Raw genomic sequence first — 21,046 nt, 5'->3', positions numbered from 1 at the left:
ATGAACATGGTTCTCATCCTTATTTAGAAAACAATGGTATCTAGAACTGACATTTCTTTAATTCAGGTAAGAATAAGTCAAGGCTATGTTCTAATCCATATATAGACATATTTCATAGTTGTTGGAAATATGAGGTGACATATTGACATATAAAGTCATCTTTTTTCGTATTGTTATTCCTTGTTCGCAATGCGTATTAAAGAGAATTGTGGATTCAAATACTGAGACATTCTTGTTTTTCTGACAACACCATGGCTACAAAAATTAGGAAAACACCTACAGACAAAACAAAGTAGACATAACAAACTAACGAGCATATCCTGATCCACATGTGTTTTTCGTCGTGTAGCTCATGTTAGTGTAAACTCGCTAAAATGTTTGATTTGGAAGGTCACATTCAGAAAACGGGTCGAAATTGTAGTAACATGTATTGGAAAATATCCATCGTCATCTGTGAAACTAATATTTTATAACGGTGAACCATCTCGTATTGGCGTTATTAAATTTGCAAAGGGATGATTTAAAAACAAACTACTTGGAAATCTTGGTTTAATACCTTCCTTGTGAAGAGCAAAAGCTCTGAAATATCGCATCAACTGTGAGATGTATACTCAGGCACTGCTGTAATATTGCTACATTCAAATGGGAAGTAACAATTCGGAAGCTGAAATTCTCTCTATTTATAAAAAAAAATGAACAAGCGGCGAGACGAATAGCATCGATTTTCCAGATGAAATGCTAGATATGTTATGTTGAAAAACAAGTCCTCCAATCGTAACAAACATGTTGCCAATTCAGAAAGAAAATAATCAAACTACGTTGGTTTATTTTTTTTAAAGAAAAAAATTGAAAGAATTCCTGGTACAACAGTTTGTGATGAAAGCAACAAATTCAGAAACATTAATGTAAGTCAGTTATTTTTGTGATATTGTTACGTTAACTCATAGCGGCAAGGGATATTATGATGAGATGATTTTGACATACCGGCAGTGTTACATACAATTGTTTTTGTAATCAGTAAAGTCTTTCAAGAAACACACAAGGTTAAGGGTGATAAACATTATTATAGATTTATATTTGTAATCCCCTTTTAAACATTTCATAAAACGTCAAATCACTTTCAGAAATGTCAAAATCTGGACAGAAATGTGACCGATATTATAAATATCAGGGTTACATTATTAACTTAAGACCAAAGAAAGTGGGAATTTGAAGAGAATTGAGGACACAAAATTCTGTATGTTTCTGTTTTTGCATACACGTAGATTGTTTTGTTTAAAATTTTTGGACTCACATGATATTGAGCCACATATTTACTTTTTGTTGACGACAAAACAATTATGAATATTATAACATAATAGATATTATTATTACATGTTCAGACAAAATTGTGTATTCATAACTAGTGTAATGCACTCAACAGTAATATACTTTGTCCAGGCGTGTTTCGAGGAATGTGTTGAAAGGAATGTAAAAGAAAAGTGCAACTGTCTGCTGACCTTTCCTAATGGCAAAACTGATCTATACACATGTACAAGTCAAGGTATCGATCTTTAATGATTAAACATGTCACAATCTGTTAACAAATACATTTTCAATATAATTGACACCTTCCAACTGTGCAATGTGTATTATTGAGGTATTCTTTATTATTATTATGGCACCCTAAACGGAGTTTGGGTGACGTATTGTTATTCTACGTTTCTTTTTGTTTTTTTTATCTTTATTATTTTTCTTCCACACTTTTTTGTCCAGTCTGGAACTCTAATATAAATGGACCAAAGAAGATGGAACTATACCATAATGTTAACAACCATGTGAAGATTTGCTTTTTGTGGTTGGCACTTTCAAGATGTCTGCCGTTACCATGGAAACGGAACAACTGTGAAAAAATTCACTTTTTGGTTTTGGGGAATAATTTGGAGATGCTTCAATTCAGAATCCTTATATTTTAACACAATATAGGTGCCAGCCATATATAGGTGTTGGATGATTTTGGTACTTATTGGCACTACTATGTTGCCATGGAAACTACACCAAAAATTTCCAAAATATCAAAACGCTCCAAACTTAATGAAACTTCACAGTAACGATGAGCAACATAAGAAGATGTGGAATTTGGCGTTGGAATTTCCAAAATATCTGTTGTTACCATGTAAACAATGCAAAAAGGTCAAAACTTTGAATTTTCACAGAACATTCCAGAACATCAATGTTAAATTTATTCTAGAGACATTAAATGGTATATGATGGTATATATGATTATGGAGGGAAAAAATTACGGTGGGGGTATGACTTTGGAATATTCAAAATGGCCGCCGTCACCATGGGAACAGCCAAATTTTGAAAAACTTCAAAATGCTTTAAATTTAATGAAGCTTATAACAAATTTTGCCTAGATTATGTAGACTTTAACTTTTGAGTTTCGAATTTTCAAAATGGCCGCCGTTGCCATGGAAACAGCAAACATGTTCTAAATGGCTTCCGCTGGCCTGGCAATGGGGAAAGGGTGCCATCCGCTATTGCTTGCAATGGCAAATCTAGTTTTATTTGTTTTTGGTGTTTTAACGCCACTTTTAAGCACCGCATTTAGGCTATTCCGTGGTGACTAGTTGTTAATTGGTGGAGGAAGCCGAAGTGCCCTGACAAACCCAACACCCTTCGATAGGAAAACTGACAATCCTAGTCAATTAAGATTGGAGTCGAGTGTACCTGCACAAGCGGGGTTCGAACTCATAACCTCAGATGTGACTGGCTAGTTTATATGCAGTGCTCACAACATTATACGCAGTGGTCCCAATATTATACGCAGTTGTCATACGTTTTTATTGATAAAGGTGATGATCAGTGATGATGATGATGTATGTGATGGTGGTGGTTCAGATTCGGTAAACTTCGGATTATTTTTAGCGGAAATTGCCGAATTCATAATTGGTAATGCCCAGCAAACAGATTTAAACAGTTATTTAAGTCATGTTATCATTAAGGCAATATACAATATTTAAAACTCTGATTGAAATAAATAAATTAGGACGTGTGATCGATTTACGACAAATTCATTCCACACAAGGGCATTTTTAACATATTTTGATCTTATTTTGATGATCAGTTTCATCATATTCACAACTTAATATTTGTATATTTTAAGTATTAAAAAACATATACAGATGATACACAAGCGGTTTTTGTTAGATTATTTGTAAATTTTGTTTTATACAAATGACCTTTAATTCTGTGCAATTTGTTTTTAAAATAACTCATATTTATTAAATGTTCACGAATGTAGAAAAGAAATGTCATTTTTTTCTGTTTCTTTGTAAATTTTTAAAAATTGCACAACTTACGTTTTCAAACCAAATGGCATTTTAATAAAGAGGGGTTCATGAACTCGTTTTCAAGTTCGATAATTTTGTATGATAAAAAAATCAATCGAAAACTGAATCCTTTCACGATAACATGGATAAGTCATAGTTTGACTTCGCGAAAATAACAATTCTTCCCTGTAACGGTATCGTAAGCTTTCAAGATCCACCGTAAACATAACGTTTCCAGATAGCAAAATATATTCAGATATGTAATTTTCAACCTCTGACATTGATCCTAACATGGGATATGAAAAAACATTTTTTAGCAAAAATAACAGAAATCCTCAGACGATAGACAAGCTTGTATGTGAGGAGATTTAGAACGCCAATAACAACAACGAGAAGAATTCACATTAAAACAATACTACTTGTTCTCCATTAATATAATTATATAACAATTATATATTGACATAATAATGATTGTCGTATGTTTTGTTCTTCTGTTATTATGACAAAAATTTGGTGCAGACCTTCAATAAAATCAAAGAAGTGCTCAGTAACAAATAGCTTTCCTCTTTCATCTGTTGTTGCTATCATCTGGACCTTATTACAAATTTTAATTAGAATCATTCGTGCGTAAAATAGAGGTCGAGGCGACCAATTTGTTTTCATGGTCCTTTGTTATCAGAGATCTGCGGTCTAAAAGATATCATTCTTCTATGACTGGTAGTTGATTAGATTTTATATCTTAATGCAAAACTTAACCAGAATTACTTTAGCTATTTTCATGGACAATCGTTACTATCCAATAATAGTAATTCATTCTTTTTTTTTTTTTTTTAAATCTTTACCTAAATGCAAAACTGCGATGCATGATTTTTATATTAGTTGTTTTTAGCTTTGCATTAGCACTCAGTAACTGAGAGTACCCTCTTCCTTGTTGGGATATACAAGTCCACAGCCACGTCTACTCTATATTTTTGTTATTTATTATTGTATCCATCTGATGAGTTAAACCTTTTTTAACTGATTTTGAAAGTTCATTTTTATGTTGTTCTGTTACACCACAATCCCAGGTTAGAGGAAGGGTTGGTTTAAACGCGCCACATTCTGTATGTATGTCTCTCTCCAAAGTCAAGAACCTGTATTTCAGTGGTTGTCGTTTGTTGATGTGTTGCATGTTTTGTTACATAAATTGGGCCGTTAGTTTTCTCGTTTGAAATGTTTTACGTTTGTCATTTCGGGGCTCTCTATAGCTGACTATGCGGTATGGGCTTTGCTTATTGTTGAAGGCCATCCTGTGACCTATAGGTGTTAATGTTTGTGTCATTTGGTCTCTTGTTGAGAGTTGTTTCATTGGCAATCATACCTCCAGTAAACCATTTGTAAACTACTATTAAATATTGCGTTTACTTTACCAATAAACTACCAGGAAAATAATAAACTCGGAACTTACAACTGATTTTCAAGTAGTTTATTGATTCTTTAAACTAATCATTTCATGCAGTGCTCTTATTGTATATGTTAACCGTGCATGATAGACTTACGAACAAATGAAGTTAACGTTTTATCCACTCCTACAAACTCCGTTTTCCGAGGAGATGATAACTATAAATGAAAATGTTAAACTGGGTCTAGTAAGGGTAAAGTTTTTGTTCTGAAAGTTTATTTTTGATATAAGGCTGCTGATCATATAAGACAAACTGCTTGGCGTGGTTTAAAGCTGGTAAAAAATGGAATAATTGATGTAAAGTTATGTTAAACACCTACAATGAAAAGCTTTAAACTGCATTTTTCATATCTGTTAGTATTATCATGTAAAAATGCAAACTTAAGAAAACAATGCCAAATAATGACTCTATCATGACATATACAAGCTAGCGTAATATGTAACATGGGACTCAGGTCTTAAAGAAAGCTGACTATTTTCTTGAAAATGTATTTAAGCTTTTTTAAACTGAGTGCTCACTGTAAAGTGGCACCTTACTAAAGACCTTCAGTAGGAAATGAACGCGAAGCATATATCATACAAATTTCTTTCGTATTTCAGTAACTTTTTTTATTATTTAACTTACATTATGCCATGCGTATTTCTTACGAAGAACAGAACTTGTGTATTCATTCAACAGTTAGCTTCATCATTTCCCCAGATTGAACTTTCCATGAATTAATAAAATTATGTTTGCCAATTTGCATACAATAGCAGGCGGGTTTTTAAGCTTTCAATCAAATTGCCTTGATAACATGACTTCAATAACTTTTTTAATTTGTTTGCGGGGCATTATCAATTATGACTGTATTCGGTAATTTCGGATAAAAAAAAAATCCGCAGTTTACCGAATCTAAACCAACACCATCTCATACATCAATCATCATCATCACCATCACTGATCATCTCCATCATCAACAAAAAAACGTATAATGTTGTGACCACTGTATACAATGTTGGGACCACTGCATATAATGTTGTGAAAACTGCATATAATGGTATGAGCACTGCATATAATGTTGTGAGCACTGCATATAATGTTGTGAGCACTGCATATAATCGTGTGACCACTTCATATAATGCTGTGAGCACTGCATATACAGTTATGACCACTGCATATGTTTTGGCCCCAGTATATTATGCTGATCATCAATATAAGGTAGTCTTGGCGTTCCATAGGTTACCATAACACGGATATGATTAATATTGAACGAAATACACACAGTAGGAAACCAAAGAATAATCAAAAGACATTTTGAATAATTGCAAAGATTTGGAAATACAATTCAACTGTTTCGTTTAGGCTTAAAGAAGAGTTTTGTGATATAAACGGAGCCATTTGTTTTCAGAAAGTTTTCAAAAAACTAAAATCGAACAAATAAAAAGCTATCACCTGGCTTCCCGACATTTCAACTTTTTTCAGTCGTTTATAGTTCTCTAAGAAATTTGACGAAATATGAAAATAGATTCAGGAAACAGTTGCCGAAAAAAGCTTATGGAAAAGGAATTTGTTAAAAATAAAACAAAAATTACAATACATGTGTATTTGGACAGTTCGCGTAAATGCCCAACTTTCCCTTTAAAAGAACAAATTAAACAATTAGAAGCTTCCATAACATAAAAAAAAATAAACTTAACTTCTTCCACAATGTCCATTAAAAAGGCTTTAGCGCTACTAAATGAGGGAAACTCGGATATGAAAATAAAGACCTTACATTTATCTTGAAATATTGACAAACAATAATGGGTCTTTCAATAGACGTCTATCAGTGTCAATTACAGTTATGAAAAGCTGATTGATTATCCTTTTCTTGATTGTCATTTCTTTTAACATACCAAACAAATACAGTACTAGTATTGTTAAAATATTTTAATACTAATACTTTGGATTCATTAATATTCGTTGGATACCAATTTTTATTGGATTGTTGGGTACAGGTGAACACTGAATTCAATTGTTCAACGAATAAAATATTTTACATAGGCTTTTATACAGCGATTGGCAAATACACGAAATTAAATATCCACGCATATGAAGGTTTTCAGAAATCCACAAAAAATAATACCCTTATAAATACATGAGTCCACAGTGGTTTCAAATTATGGCAATATTCTTCCCTGTTCTGTTAGAAGAATGTTTACAGCGTTTAAGTATCGATATCAATTAGTGAGGTTTACATGCAGATTTTTACTTCCTCAATAATAAACTAGATTGTTAAATTAATATGAATTATTGTAAAGCTAACCTTAAAATAATAACATGTAAACTATCAGACTCGCTAACTTTAAAACTATTCGTTAGTTTTCGAAAAGCTTCTCTTTTCAAATTATGTTGTTTTTCAGACTTTGATTGCATAGAAAATGTCCATGGAAACGTGACTGGATGCAAATGCCTTAATCCTTGCAGGTAAATACGACACTTTAAACAAACAATACAAACAGATGAGTCAATGAATTTATTTAAGGATTCACATGTTTTTCAGTCAGTATATTTTCCATTTATACAGAACGCATTTCTTTCGTTTGTTTGAATACAAATATGTGTTTTTTTTTTATAAAATTAATGTTTGGAATTTAATTACTGTAATAATATATAGGACGATTTATATGATGAGAAGATAAAAGTGAAGCAATTACTGAAGCCAACGTAATATTCTTGTTTTAAAGAATTTCGGTTTTTTTCTCGTTTTCTTTGAATTTATGTAAATACACTTTTAAAAATTGTAGTGAAAAAAGGCACGCGATGACAATTTCGACAACCAGATGGCCAGCAGAAAACTATGAAGATTTACTTGAAAAAATATTGAAAAGTAAAGGACTATCTTACGCAAATTCAAGGTAGATTACGTGCTTTCATATCCTTATATCGTATATTTTCTCACTAAGAAATATAAGATTGAAGTAGTTTACCGCTGTTCAAAACTCATAAATCCATGGACAAAAAAACAAAATCGGGGTAACAAACTAAAACTGAGGGAAACGCATTAAATATAAGAGGAGAACAACGACACAACATTCAAATGTAACACACACAGAAACGGACTAAGCATTAGACAAGTTGCTATCTAATGTTGGTTATCAATGAGTAATTATTCATGATTGACTTTTACTGAAAACTACTTTTCAAACATTTAATATGAGACATTTGAAAACAATACCGAACTCAGAGGAAAATTTAAAACAGAAAGTCACTGGCAATATCATTAACTAAAACACATCAAACGAATTGAAAACAGCTGTAATATTCCTGACTTGATACACACATTTTCTTATGTATAAAATGATTGATTAACCCTATTTTTACAGCTAGCTCGTTCTTTTTCTTTTCATCCGCGTCAATTGGTGAATGATCGGTATTTATGGCAATGGGCAATCATGCAATATCTTCTTGTTTTACCTACAGTATTTATTTGATGGTTTCTGTTAATGCCTTTTAAGATGAATGTACAACATTAATGTATATTTATATATATACGTAATTATTGTTTACATGCTAGTTTCGTTTTGGATTAGCGACTAAGGTCGAGTTCCCATAGAGTGAGAGTAGAAAGAAATATTTGACACTGGTCTTTATTCGATCGATTCACTCATTTATATATTACTTAATAAATTAACGGTACCAATTTTCTTGCACCAGATGCGCATTTCGACAATACATGTCTCTTCAGTGATGCTCGTGGCCAAAATATTTGAAATCCAAAGCTTATATAAAAGATAAAGAGCTATAATCCAAAAGGTCCAAAAAGTATAGTCAGACCCTTGAAAGGAATCAGAGCTTTGCATGAGGGAGATACATTCCTTAATTTATAATAATTTTTATCATTTTATAACAGCAAATTAAATGAGTGTGCAATGAATTGTTTTGTTTGGCTAGTATCTCAGATAAGTTAAATGCAATAAGAAATAAAAAAGCATTAATTTGCAATGTACGAGCTGTTAATTTATCTCAATCCTTCTTCTTCGTCTGTGAGCATGCTGCATTTCTTTCAACTAAATTCGCTTCTGCATCCTGACTTTTCTTTGTTTAGTTGCTCATCCTGCTATTTGTTTTTACTAAAAAAAACTGTTGTGCCTTCTTTTTTCTAATTTGAATCCAACCCCCACTAACGATCAAATGATAGCTCCTTTAGTATATTTGATGTAGTGCAAATCATCAAAATGGCATTCAAAACTGTTACAAAAGATGTCCGGGAAATTTGAATTCGATTCCATGTAACGACCATTTATGTAACATATAGTTTAACAAAGTGTGAAAAAATCTTTTGTGCAGATTATAAAGACAGGTTATTATCTTTTTATCCTACATGTATATGCGAAATATGAAATTACTGCAAATAATTAAAATGACTTTGAAAACTGCTACAAAAGTTGTCCAGGAAATTTAAATTCAAATCAATTTAACGAACATTTGAATGACAAATATTTTATAAGTGAGAACAAATCTCATGTAAAGGTTATAAAAACAGGTTATTACACCAGGTGTAAAGATGTAGACAAATTTGATGTAAAACCAGTGCACATTACATTAAACTAATTGTAAACATGCTTACTGTACATAGCGTTTAGTGTGAACATGGCCTAATATGTAAGCTTTTGTTTTGTAGAAACAGTTTGTTGCAAATAAGTATATACTTTTCGTCGCTATATGAGGAAGTTACAGAAGAAATACCTTCAATCACGGTACGATATTTGTGCTTATTTGTTGAGTTGTTGTTATGGTAGAGAATAAAAACAATAACGCTGTTGAGATATAAGCGCTTGCCTGGTTTTTACAATCATCATGAACTGTCTAAAGCCAGGATCAAGGGACTTATAAATGCGTAGAAACGCCAAGAGCTAAAAGATCAAAATGAACCTAAAAAAGTAGATGTACATGTAGATGAATTCATCTAACGTCAACTTTGTCTTAGGGCACCTTAGATTTATTATTAATGTCTTTTAATGTACCAATGGGGAGCTTAAATATGAATATTTCATAACTCATGTCATCTTCATAGTACCCTTTCATGTCTCTCAATGAATTTCAAGAATACAAATCGAGTGGGGAACACCTAGACTGAAGTTAAAATAAGATATACAAACATGACAAAAGGGAAAATGTCAAAAAACATTACGACTCAATTAGGTTAATGTAAAGGGTGAAAAATATAAACAAAACAAAAAACAATCACAAAATATACATAGAAACCCAAGAGACCGAGCAAAAAATAACCACTAAACACCAGGTGTGATTTGTTGTCCCCGTTAGGATGAACAGATTCTATATTTCACATTTTACTCAACGTGTTCCTTGTTGTTAATAAAACTTTGGTGGTAAGTTACTTCTATAACGATTAAACAACTCAATATACGTCCGTAAAACATTCAAGGGAAATATTTCATTTTCACCTCTTTGAATTAACCCAAGTCAAATAGCTTCTTCATATGAAGCAACACTCAACAGGTGAGAGGTTTAGTTAGATATAAAACCAGGTCTATTCCACCTTTTTCTGCATTATAAAATGTCTCTACTAAGTCAGGAATATGACGTCTTGATAGGTTTGAGTTAAGGTTGCCATTTGAATATGGAATTTTCCATTTTGAATTTTTCTCGGAGTTTGATATATGTTTGATGTTTTACTTTCTACCGAGGGAATCATTATAGGAAATACACTGTACTTCAAAATGTCGACTTAGTAATGAGTAGATAAATAATAGCCAGCATTTGTATCGAAAAAAGTTTTACTTCAAATTAGATATCTATAGTTCTATATAAATTGTTAGAAGAACAAAATAGGGTACATTCATTTTGTTTTGTTTCAAGTCCAGTATAATATTTAACGCTCACAAGATAATTAGTTTACGTAAATTTCCCACATTATGAAAATGATAATTCACATATGAAAATTGTATGACAATCATAGATTTATTATTCCAAGTAGTTCTTAATATACCCTTCGGGACGTGATATAACAAACATATTGATTCATACTCATGATACTACAAATATTTAAACTCTCAATTTGTAAGTTCCTTTATAAATTATAATATGATTAATATAAATCAAATCATTGGTTTCTGCTTAACAATAAACTACTACAATAATTAAAGGCAGTCGGATATTCATTTACTTCATTGACCACGCCGTTATTATGTTAAAATATCAGGATATTCTATGATATGAATTAGAAAATGGTCATGAAATCTGCAAAGTTCAATTGCATAACATACTAGTAGCAACTTGATAATCATTAATGCATGTCAAGGAAGTTCATCATGTCTAAGTTCGTGTTTTACTACTTAGGAAAGTTTTCAAAAGGAAAGTTTGATATTCGTTGCCTGCTTTTTCATGACGACAATAATACCCCAAGTTCAATAACTGTCAGGACCCGTAATAGTATTTTGATGGGTTGCTGTTATATTTCTAAATGTTTATTGATTGCAGTTTGAAAGTTTTCTATCAAATATTGGAGGATCTCTTGGTCTGTGGATTGGAATGTCTGCCATTAGCATCGGAGAATTGCTAGAATTGTGTTTCTTTCTCCTGAGAAGTATGAAGAGACATAAAAAGGTCACAGAGACGCAAACTGATGTCATCATAAATGACATTGTAGAAACTACTATAATTGATCTCTAACGAAAGAAACACACATTTTGATTTAATAAAGAACCTTTCGAACATGTCGAAGGGAAGAGTAATATAGCAAATCATCAAGTCACCAATAGTAAGAGAAAACCAGGACTCACTTGATGACATACGTCTACTATAAGTCGGTCTAAAGATTTGTATAATCATGGACTTAGACTGTTAGATTTATACTGTTTGCTGTATCGTTTTGTTAACTGTGGGTACTAATTAAAGAGAATAGCGGATTTGTATTGATCGTGTTCTTTTATTTTCGTCAGTTTTTGGTTATAAAGTTCATGGAATAACATTTTCTGTCAAAAGCCACCATGGCAGTTCTTAAAAATGTAATAATAATGTATATTTATTCTGCGAAATGAATGCCATTACTTAACTCAGAAACTTTAAAATGAAACACGATTTAAAAATCATACAAGACTTACGAAGGATAGGGAAATTTAACATGCTATGTGAGATCTCATCACTCTCTTTGTGCCTTAAGCCAGTGTGGAATAGACAAACAGACGCAATACGCCCAATCAATATCCTGGCACCAAGAATATACGGGAAGAACATATCATATATATTTATATATTTTCAGAAACGTACGTTTTGTTTAACAGATATCTTTTCCTACAAAAATATTTGATATGCATGATGACTTGCTATAACGTAGACGGTTCCAATTGTTTCTTCTCCAATGTAAATTAAGATAATCAATATATTATATAAAAAAATTATTATAAAATGACTGGATGATATTAGTCCAGTTGTAAACATTTCATTTAGATTACAGGTGATGTGGGACACGAACACTGTATTTTTGGTCCTCAATGCTCTTCAACTTCGTAATTTAGTTGGCCTTATTAACTATTTTTGGATTCAAGCGTCACTTATGAGTCTTTTGTAGACGAAACGCGCGTCTGGCGTATTTACAAAATTTAGTCCTGGTATCTATGATGAGTTTATTTACCACACTAGATGCGCTTAGTTTGAAGGAAAACTTGTTTCACAACTGTAAAATCGTACTGAAATAACCATATATTTATTTCTTTTCGTGCTGCTTTGTTATAAGGGAAGTATTAAACACCACATAAACAATTTAAGAAATATGTAATCCTCATATTAAACCGGTTTTTTTTCTTTTTCTTCTTAAAAAGGGGGGAACTATCTACGTTTGACTTCTTTACTACGTTGGTCGTATATGCCATTCGTAAAATATTTGTATTTGTTTGACACATTGTGATTTACATTCCTATTTTGTTACATTCCCTAAATAAATTATATATAAATATGCTAAATAAATAAATGATTTGGAAAATACGTTGAAGGTATATAAAATCATGAGAATTCTGAATGCAATTAGGTTCTATCCGGGCTCTCTGGTTCTAAACCTTGGTTCCATCTGGGTTTTTTGGTTCTGAAACTTGGTTCTATCCGGGTTCTTTGGTTCGAAACCATAGTAACTGGTTCAACATCCGGGTTGTTTGGCTATAGCAACCCAACTTCTTGGTTCCATCTGGGTTCTATTCTAATGTTCCCGTTGAACTTGGAGAAGATAACCGCAAGTATCCGAATATAAAGATAAAGTAGGTCAAAGACGCTAAAATTGTTTTATAACATTAAACATTTCTGCATCGACGGATAATGGAGCTGTAAGGTATTTATCTTCTCATTTTAATTATTTTGATTAGAAAACTAGACAAAAATAAAGCATCGTATAGAATTTAAAAATAAACCAAAATATACAGTATATCGAACATCCTCTTATTTAAATCAGTCGTTCCGTTTTCATTTATTTTCCTTTACTCATCCCTTCTTTCCGTTTATTGATTGCGTATACCTTCTGTGTGTCACAGTGAATTTTTAAGATGTAAAAGCAGACTATCCATATCTACATATCTATGAAATGAAATGTAAGGTAAAATAGTTGAAACATTTTGCATTATCTATCACAACTGGCATTTTCATTTGAAACCAGCATTCTTAAACATTGAGAATGGAAATGTAAAATGTGTTAAAGTGATAGTTACATGACAAAAGAGCAGAAAGCAGTCGTAGGCCACCAATGGGTATTTAACAAAGAGAGAAAATCCCTCACCCGGAGGTGGCCTTCGGATGGCCCCTAAACAAAATTTCTACTAGTTCAAACTCCAAAACATAAAAATGAACTTACGATTAAGAACATACAAGACTTACAACAAGAGTGCACACGCTGAAATGTCTCGCATTCTTTACTAATCATTGATATTATTTTGACAGTCCTTGATATAAAGCTTCACTACAACTATCACATAAACTCAAAATTAACCAAGAAAACTAAACATTGACCAATGAACCATGAAAATGAGGTCAAGGTCAGATGAACCATGCCAGGCAGACATGGACAGCTAACAATTCTTCCATACAACAAATACTGTTGACTTATAGTTTAAGAAAAACAGACCAAAACACAAAACATTACCACTGAGCATTAAACCTTGAAAATGAGGCCAAGGTCAAATAAAACATGAGCGACTGACATATAGATCATAACATATTTCCATACAACAAATATAGTTGAAAAAAAGACCAAAACTCAAAAACTTAGCTTTGACCACTGAACCATAAAAATGAGGTCAAGGTCAGATGACACCTGCCAGCTAGACATGTACACATAACAATAATTTCTTACAACAAATATAGTCAACCTATTGAATACAGTATAAGAAAAACATACCAAAACACAAAAACTTAACTATAACCACTGAACCATGGAAATCAGGTCAAGGTCAGATGACACCTGCCAGTAGGACATGTACATATTACAGTCCTTCTATACACCAAATATACTAGACCTATTGCTTATAGTATCTGAGATATGGAATTGACCACCAAAACTTAACCTTGTTTACTGATCCATGAAATGAGGTCGAGGTCAAGTGAAAACTGTCTGTCTGACCGGCAAGAGGAGCTTGCAAAGTACGCATATACCATATATATGTATCCTATTCCTTAAAATAAGAGACAATTTAATATTACAAAAAATCTTAACTTTTTTCAAGTTGTCACTGAACCATGAAAATGAGACCAAGGACTTAGACATGTGACTGACGGAAACTTCGTAACATGAGGCATCTATATACAAAGTATATGAAGCATCCAGATCTTCCACCTTCTAAAATATAAAGCTTTTTAGAAGTTAGCTAACGCCGCCGCCGGATCACTTTCCCTATGTCGAGCTTTCTGCGACAAAAGCCACAGGCTCGACAAAAATAAGAGACTCCTGACTTGGAACAGGCGCAAGAATCCGGCGTATTTTAACATGTGTTATGTGCTTTTGGGTCGGATTGTTGTCTCTTTAACATTACCCATTTCAATTCTCAATTTTATTTGTGATATATCAACCCTCTTCCTATACGTCTAGCCAATGTAGAAGAAACAAACACACAGCAATACCCACAGTAGAACTCAGTTTAAGAGAAGTTCGAGTCCAATGTCAGAATAGTTAACAAAAGAAACTAAGCAAAATGACAATGATTATAAAAAAGAAGATGGGGTATGATTGCCAATGAAACAACTCTCTACAAGAGACCAAATGACACAGAAATTAACCATTACAGATTACCGTACAGTGTTCAATAATGAACAAACCCCATACCGTATAGTCAGCTATTAAAAGCCACGAAATGACAATGTGAAACAATTCAAAAGAGAAAACTAACGGCATAATTTATTGTTGACTTTCATAAATCTTAAACATACATGAAATCAATTATATAAGATCCATAAAGCAACGGAAATCAACTTTGTATATTTATATGAACGATAATACTTGTAAATAGATAAATAAATAAGTGAGAAATCAATCTTTATTTGTATATCAAACTTATAGGAGACACATTCAACGAATTTATGTCTAATTTAATGGATGCATTCGCTTTTTCTTTCCACAGTGGCTATGTGTAGTTGTTGGTTCAGTTGTTGGTTCAGTTGTTGGTTCAGTTGTTGGTTCAGTTGTTGGTTCAGTTGTTGGTTCAGTTGTTGGTTCAGTTGTTGGTTCAGTTGTTGGTTCAGTTGTTGATTCAGTTGTTAGTTCAGTTGTTGGTTCAGTTGTTGGTGGGCAAGTTTTTGGGATGGTGTCACTCATATTACAAACTACACCAGGCGGGGAACATGATGATGGTCTATTACAGTCTAGCGACAGAGGCAGCGGGGTAGCTGAAAGTACATCGGAAGGGTAGATCAATGTTCATATCGTGTAATACATTGTAAGTCTTGTCATGAAATGTTGTCATTTTAGTGTTATATCTAACATTACCATAACAGCGGTAGGTTTGGTCAGCCCCAAAACCAGGTTCAATCCACATGTTTTTCTTCAACTGTCTTGTACCAAGTAGGGAAAATGACAATTGTTATCATATAACTCGTTTTTGCGTGATTGTGATTATATCACTGTGCTCACATACATGCTTATAATGATTTTTTCATTATCTTTATATTGATTTCATTATATATTTATGTTTACTTTATCACTATACGTATGCTAATGTTACCATTATGCTAAGCATAATGGTAATAATAAATTTAATGATAACACAAGTTTTTGTTGTCGTTTTGGGGGATTTTATAGATACCTATGCTTATGGGATTTGCTCATTGTTGAAGGTCGTACGATGACCTATAGTTGTTAATTTCTGTGTCACTTTGGTCTCTTGTGGAGAGTTGTCTCATTGGCATTCATACCATATCTTGTTTTATTTATATAAAGATTATAAGCACTTTTTTGTTTTCATTAAAAGCAACAAAACAATTATGGTGCTTAAAACTTACACGGTGGTCCTGGGTCTGAAAAAGAGTTTTAAAACAATCAATTGATTGGTTTTTATTAAGTTAGTAATCAAGCAACATTTTCTTTGGACTTCTAATACTTCCATTGTATGTTCTCTATTGAGTTATTGAGTATTAAACAATAAGCAACTCCAGTTTTATTGTCTCAAAGCAGTTACGGTGGTTTGTTTCTCTGTCAGTCTGCTTAGTTAGTGCAATTTTTATAACCGTTTCACAGATGATATCGGATATGTTCCTTACGTCGTAACTACAATCGCCTTTCCTTTCATAAAAGTGACCTACCGAATTACTATTTACCGGATTTGTTATAACATGCGCAATACGACGGGTGCCACATGTGGAGCAAGATCTGCTTACCCTTCCGGAGCATATGAGATCACCCCTAGTTTGTGTGGGGTTCGTGTTGCTTATCATTTTTAGTTTATATTTTTTTCATGTGTACTATTGTTTGTCTGTTTGCCATTTTCATTTTTATCCATGGCGTTGTAAGTTTATTTTCAGTTAATGACTGTCCCTCTGGTATCTTTTGTAGTGAAATTTAAACAAAAATTAACGTACATGAATTATTTAGACATTCAGAAGATGAGGCCCCGAAGAGATTGTCTAAGGGATTTTTTTAATTACATGTTGCAAAATAGCTAAAGCACTGCCGTGATAATACTATATTGGTACACGTGATAAAACCAGAGGATATAAGAAAAACGTTAAAAGGACCTCGATAAAAGGTTTATATTCTTTTACTTCAAAATAGTTGTGCTTACCAGCTGTCCACAAAAACAACCAATCTGGCACTTTACAATATGGACATAAATCAGTAAATGCACCTATCTTATTGGTAGAATCAAAGTTATCTGAAAAAGTACAAACGTTTCAAGAACACTTACTGCATTGCTGAGCGATTTTTTGTTTGTCTCTAGATTTCTTCAAAATGAACCCAAACATACCTATAATGGTTTACTTTTATAACTTGTTATTTGGATGGAGAGTTGTCTCATTGGCACTCACACCACATCTTCCTATATCTATTATAAACAATACCACACATACTTTGCATGATATACCTTTTATCTATATATATTCATTCAAATGTATCTATTCAGTGTTTCATTCCTTTAATATCATATGCTGTCGCTCTAAATATGCATGAAATAACTGCGCGTTATGAAAGCATCATTCAATCGAAACGTTTGAAATTGGTATTGACCTATAAACAGAACTTAAATACTTCAGCAATATTAAAAGAACTTTAAAAACAAACAAATCGACGAAAAACAGACAAAGTCATGGCAAGTACCAAAAATTAATGAATAGACGATAGTCTGTTCGTTTGATACTTAATGAATGACTGTATTATTTTTTTCTGTCTATGACGAAATAACAACAAAAATGTGGTGCACACTGAATTTTAAAGTTGTTTTAAAGTGTGAACAACATTTTTTGTGTTATTTCGAATAGATTAAACAAATATTATAGTCAATTTAATTCTAAATTCCATTTTAAGCCGTAGTTAATCATGAGAAAAAAACGCCTGTAACGTCACGTTGACATGACTAAATTATGTCAATGGTCTGATAGACAAAACACTGTCAGCCAATCAGTTCTGAAGCGTTACATCCACAATTGAATTATTACCAATAAACAGAATTTACAGACAATTTGAATCACCACAATTGGTCATATATTAAACATTCTATTCCAATCATGTTACATTTTTTACACCATTATGCAAGTTGCATGTTTTAAGTGCTTAATTTGCATTTTGCTTCATTTTTTTTAAAGATCACACACTGCATTAGGCCAACTAAAATTAATTAGTAGATTTTCATCCAAATTTTTGAAAAAAACGGGGCGGGTGGGAGGATTTTATTTTTTAAATTTTATTTCATATGAAACCCTCGTCATGAGTTTTTCATACCGCGGGGTATATGCTAGTGGGAAACAGCTTGTATAATGTATATACATGCTGTATAAGGAATCCTACACTATTTTTCAAACTCTTAAATAAAAATCCCTGATTGGCAACCACTGTTATACATGCAATTGCCGCTTTAGAAACCTATTTATAGTAGACATCAAAAAGAAGAGAAATGCTCTCTTCAGTCTTCAGTTAGACTACTAGTATACCTACACCACATTTATTTTGCTTTCTAAGCAATGGTTTGTAGTCGTCATAAAATCAATTAAATGTTTTGGTACAATTGTATGCAACACAAGTATTACGAGTACAGAATAAAATGTAAACTCAGTGTTGAAAGAAATTATGATGTAAAACATGAACTTAACCAAAAAATTAGTTGTGGCTTAATGACTAAATTGATGGTAGGCACAGTAACAGAGGGTGTTTGCTGTTTGTCAACAAAAACAAAAGCCATGGGTGAATAGAAGGGCTTGTTATAATTAAAATGCGTGTTTGTCGACATTTTTTTCTCAATATACGGTCATAATTCAAACAAGTTCGTGCTTGTGTCAATTTCTTTAATCCAGTCATGTATTTTGTACCAATTTGTTCTACGATTCTTGCGCTTTGGATATCATTCACAGTCCAAATTTCCTGACACAAAGTCATTGTATAAATAAAGAAAAAAACATGATTTTCGATTCACTTGTGACTACCGGTGACTACCGCAATTTGCGTTCAAGGACAAGGCGTTTTACTCGTAACTCGAATATGTCATGCCCTTCTCGTTATCAATCTCTGTTCTCGGTAGATGATGTTGTCATCATAGAGCAGCAGAATATTTCGACTTAATCATTTTCGATGGGATTACTCCGGCGAAGAAATACAAAAAAGAAATTTGAAACAGGAAGTTTCGAATGAAACGAAATTATCGATGGTTCCTGGTAACGGACATGACCAAAATCCAGAAATCGTATTTTTGTTAAATAAAAAAAATCGGGGCGGGACGATTTCAGAGGGGCGGGCGGGGATGAAAATCTAGCACTTAATTTTAATTGGCCTTATGATAAAATTTTAATATTAGTCATATGTGCTACTCATGAAAGTTTGGTTAGTATAATGTAATTGTCAGATACAGGTTTCATTGTTTTGAGAAATGATTCTATCGTTATATTCATCGATATTGGCATTTCGACAGAATTATAATGAAATCATACATGTTTGTATTATATTTTACAATATACATGTAGTAATTGTACGGATATGCCAATAACTGGAATTTCCGTTAATAGAATATGAGACTTTAATAATGCGATGAACACCATGTAAACTTACTCCAACCGCCTGCTTTAATCTCCAGAGGAATTGCAGGGTCATAAAAGATCGGAAAACACTGAAAAGTCACCATCCTTAATCCTGAAAAAGTGAAGAAATCAGTAGTTAAATTTTTTCAAAGTATAAATTAATTCAATATTTGAATAAACAATTATTCATATTTTTATTAAATGCTAGTTACGTTTGACCTACTTTAATCCTAATTAGTACAATGCAATTTGATTCTTATAATAACATGAGTATTATGTGCCCGATATTAAAACCTTTTTTCATAATTGTCGTCTCTCGAATTAGAAGAAGGTATTGACAAATTTCAGGAGACAATGAAATCAAATGGTGGTTTGAATCTGGTTTTGTGGCTAGCCAAACCTCGCGCTTGTATGTCAATGTTAAACAAACCAATAAAATGACAACATTACGTGACAAGAATACAGTAGAACCAAGAACGCGTACAGTCCTGAGTCAAATACAAATAGCAATTATTTCAGATTAGTTCTCGTGCACTGTCGTGTAAGTTGAATCTTGTCTCCTGTTTTCGATTTAAAAACTGAAGTCTCTCTTTTTCTATATAATGATATTTTCAACTTATCTGTTTCTATTCAAGTTGTGTCCCCTTTTTGTATACATTGCCCTAACCAAAAGGAACTATGATGTTAAACAACTAATGCGAAGACATTTTTTTTATAATAAAAAAAAAGGCATCATGCAGTGCATTTAATTTGGAGATTTTTAATTCATATTTCCAAGTCTAGAAGGAATTCATTAAATGAATTACTGAAACTAATTTTGACAACAAGGTACATTGTACATTCAATTTTAACATACACAAACCTCAAAATAAGGAATCGTTCTGTTATTTGATAACAACTGAAATTTTGACGACCTTCAGAGTCTTCTAACATGCTAGTTTTACCATCAGCACTAAACGTCCATGCTTGTTCATATGTTGTTTCAAATTTATGAAATGTTTTATTGCGCCATTGACAAGGGAATTGGCATGGAAATTCAGTAACACCTGGAATGTAAGGTAGAACATTCAGCCCAAATTAGTAATCGATGGGTTCATAGAAAACAGAAAGGCATGTGGCTCCCTTGAATTTAAACAATATACATGTACTATGTAATGTTTTTAATACACATTTCTTTGTACAATGATTTGAAAATAAACTCATCGTAGTTACCAGGACTAAATTTTGTAAATACGTCAGACGCGCGTTTCCACTACGAACAGAAAGTATGAGAGGTATTGTGACAATTTATCCTGGTGTCAGCAGCCTAGTACAAATACAAAGCATGTTTCGGGATAATATATAGTTTTGGTTTTTCTTTCGATTGTCATTAACCCAACTGTTCCAAATGTAATAGTTTGAATCAAACCACCGGACAGTTCCAGCTCTGATCCGCATCTATAGTACTCTACACTTGATGAAGTAATGGAAAATAGTTCTGGAACGGAAACCATCACTGTTTGGAGCATAGGCTTTAACCTTCAATTTTCAAATTTAAAGCGGACGCAGTTAATTGCTACTTGTATTTCAAACTATATGTTTTTTTCTTCTTATTTACCTGTATGAAATATAACGATT

The 21,046-nt window shown here is 32.5% G+C and overlaps 2 protein-coding genes across 2 annotated transcripts; one reads left to right on the top strand and one right to left on the bottom strand.

Moving 5' to 3' along the window:
* Window positions 1-1,421: 1,421 nt before the first annotated feature.
* LOC139491328 (epithelial sodium channel subunit alpha-like) lies at window positions 1,422-11,650 on the top strand. The gene is made up of 5 exons (XM_071278951.1): window positions 1,422-1,543; window positions 7,138-7,201; window positions 7,522-7,632; window positions 9,399-9,474; window positions 11,219-11,650. Exons 3-5 carry the CDS (start codon window positions 7,538-7,540, stop codon window positions 11,408-11,410), a joined length of 363 nt encoding a protein of 120 aa, XP_071135052.1. The 5' UTR covers window positions 1,422-1,543; window positions 7,138-7,201; window positions 7,522-7,537; the 3' UTR covers window positions 11,411-11,650.
* A 3,581-nt stretch (window positions 11,651-15,231) lies between these two features.
* LOC139492454 (integumentary mucin A.1-like) lies at window positions 15,232-19,533 on the bottom strand. Its single transcript, XM_071280639.1, has 4 exons — window positions 19,461-19,533; window positions 16,990-17,079; window positions 16,211-16,225; window positions 15,232-15,598 (listed from the first exon to the last, which is right to left on the bottom strand). Exons 1-4 carry the CDS (start codon window positions 19,531-19,533, stop codon window positions 15,297-15,299), a joined length of 480 nt encoding a protein of 159 aa, XP_071136740.1. The 3' UTR covers window positions 15,232-15,296.
* Between the last annotated feature and the right edge of the window lie 1,513 nt (window positions 19,534-21,046).

This window comes from Mytilus edulis, chromosome 10 (assembly GCF_963676685.1).
Source record: "Mytilus edulis chromosome 10, xbMytEdul2.2, whole genome shotgun sequence".
Classification (NCBI taxonomy): Eukaryota; Metazoa; Mollusca; class Bivalvia; order Mytilida; family Mytilidae; genus Mytilus; species Mytilus edulis.
This window is presented reverse-complemented; position numbering and strand designations above follow the sequence as displayed.

Bases quoted from the DNA above. Each gene is read 5' to 3' on its own strand.
- LOC139491328 (XM_071278951.1), top strand. From the start codon at position 7,538: ATGACAATTTCGACAACCAGATGGCCAGCAGAAAACTATGAAGATTTA. The intron at 7,633-9,398 runs GTAGATTACGTG...TTTGTTTTGTAG, and splicing joins CTATCTTACGCAAATTCAAG to AAACAGTTTGTTGCAAATAA. The intron at 9,475-11,218 runs GTACGATATTTG...TATTGATTGCAG, and splicing joins AAGAAATACCTTCAATCACG to TTTGAAAGTTTTCTATCAAA.
- LOC139492454 (XM_071280639.1), bottom strand. From the start codon at position 19,533: ATGGTGACTTTTCAGTGTTTTCCGATCTTTTATGACCCTGCAATTCCT. The intron at 17,080-19,460 runs GTAAGTTTACAT...GTACTTTTTCAG, and splicing joins GATTAAAGCAGGCGGTTGGA to ATAACTTTGATTCTACCAAT.